The following is a 6000-nucleotide window of genomic DNA, read 5'->3' as shown; positions in this document are numbered from 1 at the left end:
TAAGTGAAGCAGGCATAAGTGGGAAATCATGTGACTGTAACTGTACTTTCCCTTTCCTCACTTCCTCACCCTTTGAAATGCTCACCCTGGCACTAGGATGTTGGTTTGAAACTGACAAAACTAATAAAATTCATACCTTTCACTTTTGTTTGCCTCCTAATCACTTCCTTTCCTTTTGGAATGTGGTGAAAGGGATAATTAGAAGAAGGAAATTAATGATTGTATTTACATTCATTGGAGAGGAAAAGATTACAAGAGAGTAAGTAGGCACTGTGGGCACTACACAACAAAAGTAATGCAGCAACACCAGCCATCAGAAGCATACTATGCAAACAGCTAGATGTATTTCATATTGTATGTTTGCTTATTCTCTTGTAATCCCTTCCTCTCCAATCTCTCTCCTCTGCATGAAGGAGAGGGAAAAAACCAAATCAGTCACAGGAGAGAAATCATTTGATATATATCTTTGGATTGGCACACTTTTATTAGTAGTTTAGTTATACCCTCTCTTCATTTGGTGACCACTTTCTGTTCCAATGACAGGGTCATTAAAAAATGGTCACTAAGTGAACACATGACTGAGAATGCTGAGAAGATCAGTAGTTGTTGCCATCTTGTGCAGATAAAGTTCTCTCCTACAGTCATGTGTTCTTTTCCCCTCCTTTTTGCCCATGTTGCAAGGTGGAGAAATTGCTCAAACAAGCGCTCTCTTCCTGAGCTGCTTTTCTTAGCACTTCCCTAAGTGCTAAGGACAAGTTAATAATATCAGCTATATGACCTTAATTAGTTGATTAGAACCCTGGGCTCCCCTTCTCTGCTTATTGAAACTGACCAGCTTTTAATCAGTTTCACACTAAAGTCCCAAAAGTGCTTTAGCAAGAGGCAACTGGACTTTCTGGTTTTTCTTTGAAGATGTTTCATTTCTCATCCAAGAAGCTTCTTCAGCTCTGACTGGATGGTGGGGAATAGAAGGATTTGTACTCCTTGCAGACAGCTAGTCATTTGCATTCTTTTAGAAAGTCATTGAAGCCACCTGGAAATTTATCTGTGTCATCAGGGTCACCTGAATAGTGCAAATGGATGTGACGCTTTCTTGGAACTGTTGAAAGAACTGTGTTGTAGAGTGAAGATAGACGATGTTGTATCCCACCCTCTCTGTTGAGAGCGGGCTATTCAGTTTTGACATAGATGGCCTCTTTGACCCCTCTTTCCAAGCAGCAGTCCTTTCTGTCCAAAATGTGGACTTTGCTGTCTTCAAAAGAGTGGTCTTTGTCTTTTAAATACAGATGGACTGCTGAATCTTGTCCTGATGGGTTTGTTCTCTTATATTGTGCCAATGCATTTATGAAGTGGTTGTTTTGTTTCCCCAATGAACACGGCTCACTGCATTTACTGCATATATCATGTTGCTCAGTTTGTGTCTGAGTGTTTTATCCTTGGGTGGACAAACTTCTGCCGTAGTGTATTCTTGGGTTTGAACTGTACAGGTATGTTGTGTCGGCTGAAGATCCTCCTGAGCTTTTCTGATATTCCTGCAACGTATGGAATGACATTGCTTCATTTATTGTTCTCTCTATTGTCTGTTGTGGAGGAGCTTCTGTAGGGTCCTTTTTGAGATTTGATGAAGGCCCACTTGAGATAGCCATATGTTCTGAGGGCTTCCTTGATGTGTTTTGGTTCTTTTTCTTTCCGATCTTTGCTGGTAGTCAGGCCTTTAGCTCGGTGGTATACTGTAGGGTGGTGTAGGGTTCTGATGACTCCCATTTTGTGCTCCAGTGGGTGGTTGGAATCAAAATCTAAATAGTGATCTGTGTGTGTGGGTTTACTGTAAACTTCAATGTTAAGGCTACTGCCTTCCTTCAAAGAAAAAACAGATAGGCCAGTTGCACCAGTGGTGAAATCTTCCGTGGATTGCCACCGGTTCACTGCCCGTGTGTGCGTGCCAAACGCGCACTGTGCGCGCACATGCACAGTGCATGCCAAAAGCATGCTGTGCACGTGCATGCGCAATGCACACCAAACACATGCTTCGGGCAGAAAAAGGAAGCTTAACAAGGTAAGTAGAACAGCAAGGGGGGAAACAGCTGTGCCGCGCGATTTAGATTCGCTAGAAATCAGGATTTCCTGCTTTCTAGCAAATATAAATCATGCGGCAAGCTGACCGTCAGAAATACTGGTTCGGATGAACCGGTAGCTTTTTTTTACTACTGATTCACCCAAACTGGTAGCTTTTATCCCTACCAGCTCACCCGAACAGGTGCGAACCGGTAGCATTTCACCACTACTTTGCACCTTTGGGACAACCATGACCTGGATGAAAGAGAATATCCATAGACACTTTCACACTGAAGGCTTTTGTTATCCTAAAGTCACCCAGCTGTCCATTTTGCACTAGAACTCATCAGAAACAGTCATGTTTTGCTGTTGCCTGATTTCCTTCTATAGTTGTAGTATTTCTATTTCAGTTCTATAACGTAAGCACTTGTTATTGTTGTTTTAGTGGTGAGTCTAAAAGCTGGGAACCATGACAACTCATGTAACCCTGGAAGATGCTCTGTCCAATGTGGACCTCCTGGAGGAGCTGCCATTACCAGATCAGCAGCCATGCATTGAGCCACCTCCATCATCCATTATGTACCAGGTAAGCAATATTTCCTTAGAATCAGACCTTGAAGTCTGTCATGCTTTGAAGAGAAGAAGAAAGTTTGTCAAAGGAGAAAATATTGGAGAGTTCCAAGAGGCAGATAGAATAATGTGGAAGAGGACAAGCAAAAAAAGACTTAAAGAAACAAGATAAGAATGTTAACCATAGGATAGTTTGGCTATAAAGCTGTATTCTGATTTAGTGGCATAGAAACAAGTTAACATTCTCTTTGTACTCATATTTTCCCTCCTTCAGGAGTTTGGAAATTTTTGGTTTTCTTTTAATTTAATTTACTACGAAGCTGTCTTGTATGAATCTGGTGGAGAAAGATTAGTGGAAATTATATGAACTGGCTTCTTTTGACAAAGCATTTAACATTAGTTGTTATGCAGACTTTTAAGAGGTACAAGCTTGACTAAACTTACTGTTATGCTCCTAATATCAAAATATGTTTTTGCTGTTACGATAAATACAAGCCATTGTTTATTATAGAACAGTTCTATTGCTTCTTCAAGTTCAGCAAATATATATGTTCATATAATCCATAGCAGTGCTTCTTAAAGTGTGATCTTAGGATCCCATCAAACAGTTGTGAGAAGCTCTAGTATCAATTTCATTTTTACCAATGAATTTAATTTTTAATAAGGTAAATATCAATAAATATATTATAAAACTGAATGTTTTTTTTAAAACTTTCCCCTCTGGGTTCTGCACATAGATTACAAAAGGGATTTTGTAGTTATGTATATGCCCAAGTGATCAAGTGATATGTGCAGTTATCATTATATAATGCAATATACACTTGATCTTAGCCAAGCAGCTAAATCACTAGAAAACTAATATTTATTTCCATTTTTTCTTGGTTTTGTTCTGACTTTATCTTATTGACACAGTAGTACTGTTCACTAACAGCTTTTTTAATATTGAGATAGATGTTACAGTTGTTTTCATCAGAACTTTTACAATGTTTTACAATGCTTATAAGGTTTTATAATGTCTTAATAGGTGTTAGTTGTGTTAATATGAAAAGGGAAGATGTTACAGTGCTTATGTCTGCTGTGTTGGCAGGATTAGTCTGAGATGCATTTCCTGCCTCTTCAGGAGTTGCCTTCAGCTGCTCCTGTGAGGTATTTCCGGCTCCTGTCATATGTAGATATATGGTTGTAATGATGGCTTATCAGGGCTTTTTCAATTAAACTTCTTGAAACAATAGATAGGTAACTACATTCTGTTATCTGACAACTGTTTTATAGCTGCTTTTAATTTTTATGCATTATTTCTGTAAAGTTTTGTATTTTCCATTTTAACTGGTTGCACATTGATAATGTAATTTCTACAATAGGACAGTGGAAACTCTCTGAAAACAAATGAAAATCTAAATAAAAAGAATATCTAACTATTTCTTTATCTGTTTTCAGGCCAACTTTGATACAAATTTTGAAGACAGAAATGCTTTTGTAACTGGTATTGCTAGATACATTGAGCAAGCAACAGTGCATTCTAGCATGGTAGGTATCAGGTGATCCAGAGCTGACTGAGGGGATGCAGAATAGACTATTATGTGACAACTAGTGCTGTTACATTGTCCCAATGTGTTTCAGAATGAGATGTTGGAGGAAGGGCACGAATATGCAGTAATGCTTTATACTTGGAGGAGCTGCTCCAGAGCTATTCCCCAGGTAAGATGTCAAGTTCAATTGTAATCCACTTCAATCAGAGAGAAGTTTCTGTCAAGAAGAAATTGAAAGATACTCTAGGAATGCCATAAGCTTTTATTTTTCTCAGAATAATTCAGAAGTTATTTTTCTCTAATAAGTTATAGAATAATGACCCACTGATGATGATACTGTGACCAGTATTTCCAAAGGAACAAATCATTAATAAATGAATATTCACTCAGATGATTTTATTTCTTATTTAACCTATTATGGATAGCCAGTGTAGTCTGGAATAGAATGTAAAGACACAGGTTCTAGTCTACTCCTAAGCACAGATTCTGGTTGGGTGAATTTGGGCCAGTCAACCCTAGACTGGGAAAATGAAAAAAAAAAAATACGACAAACTCATATTGGACCATTGGGTAGTTTACACCCCATAATTTTCAATTAGGAAGCTTTCATCATGGAGTTAATTGACTTGACACTTGATAGGTGGACCAAAATGCCAAATCCAGTCTGACTGCGCAACCAATCATAATAATCTATTTTACGTTGCGTTATAATGTTAGATGTATCTAGAATAGTATGCATAGCTAATAAAATATGTAATAAAATTAACAAATACAATTATAGTAAGTAAAACACATTATTATGCTTTCCCCAGAACATTCCTATCAAGGAAGCTGGAATGAAAAATTGGGTTTTCAGCAAGCTAAATGTAAAAGGCATAAAAGTATTTGGCTTCTGAAAAGCTTATGAATGCTATTCTTTAGCAAGAAAAATGTATAAATTAATGTAATAAATGAAGTAAACATCAGCAACATTGGTTCATTCTGATCTAGAGAACAAATTGTAGAAAAGTGTGATCATGTAAATGATGGAATATCATTCCTAGTACTAATTGCTTTCTGATAATCTTTGCATTTTTCTCATTTAGAAGCCTTTTATCTGACAGCTGATTATGATTTGTCTATGAAAGCCCCTCACATTCTAAATTGGTTTTATCTCAAAAGCACTCCAAGATCTTTTGTTTTTGCTACATAAGACTGTCAAACTATCCTTTTAGAAATGATCTCCCTCTGTGTCCAATGGATCTTCTTCATCATGTCCATGAGCACTACTAATATCAAATTGTCACATTAACTTTCAGGTAAAGTGTAATGAGCAGCCAAACCGAGTAGAGATTTATGAGAAGACAGTGGAAGTCTTAGAGCCAGAAGTGACAAAACTCATGAAGTTCATGTACTTTCAGGTAGGTGTTCCAAATTCCTATGCTTGAGTCCTCTTCACTTATTATTGTGGAAAACCCTGTCTGTACAGATACTGAGCAAATAAAGGTAGGTCTTCTGTTGTTTCTTGGTCCAGAGCTACCCTGTGGTAAGATGGAAAACTGATAAATTTAATAAATAAAATAAATAAATAAAATACAATTTTTGCAGTAAACTTACCCAAGGCATGATGATTTTGCTAAGTGCTTAATATTTTTTTTTCCCCACGTGGTATCTTATTTTGCTTTAATTAGTAAAAGAGGGCAATATCTAAAATTATATGAACAAATTTCTGTTGACTGTATCCATTCCCATCCATATATACCTGTCCACTTCCCAAATTGTTTTGAAAGACACAATACTCTCCAGAGGCAGATTTGATAGTGTCGGGAAAAGCCAGCATTCAGTCTGTTTGCCATTTTGTCAACAA

At 37.3% G+C, this 6000-nt stretch overlaps 1 protein-coding gene across 7 annotated transcripts in view; it reads left to right on the top strand.

Annotated features, from left to right (window-relative positions):
- Positions 1-2524: 2524 nt before the first annotated feature.
- CYFIP2 (cytoplasmic FMR1 interacting protein 2) overlaps positions 2525-6000 on the top strand; it is a 51362-nt gene continuing 47886 nt past the window's right edge. For 2 of the 7 annotated variants that reach the window (XM_070933847.1, XM_070933842.1), the window contains exons 1-4: positions 2525-2641; positions 4063-4152; positions 4246-4323; positions 5453-5554. In XM_070933847.1, the coding sequence (XP_070789948.1) occupies positions 2525-2641; positions 4063-4152; positions 4246-4323; positions 5453-5554 (387 nt within the window). The remainder of the gene's footprint in view (positions 2642-4062; positions 4153-4245; positions 4324-5452; positions 5555-6000) is intronic. The other 5 variants (XM_070933843.1, XM_070933844.1, XM_070933845.1 and 2 more) reach the window with 5 other exon arrangements.

The sequence above is a fragment of the Pituophis catenifer genome, unplaced genomic scaffold (assembly GCF_029215685.1).
Source record: "Pituophis catenifer annectens isolate HBS135680 unplaced genomic scaffold, rPitCat1.0.hap2 SCAF_2, whole genome shotgun sequence".
Lineage (NCBI taxonomy): Eukaryota > Metazoa > Chordata > Lepidosauria > Squamata > Colubridae > Pituophis > Pituophis catenifer.
Note: the sequence above shows the minus strand (reverse complement) of the source record. Positions and strands in the feature narration are given on the sequence as shown.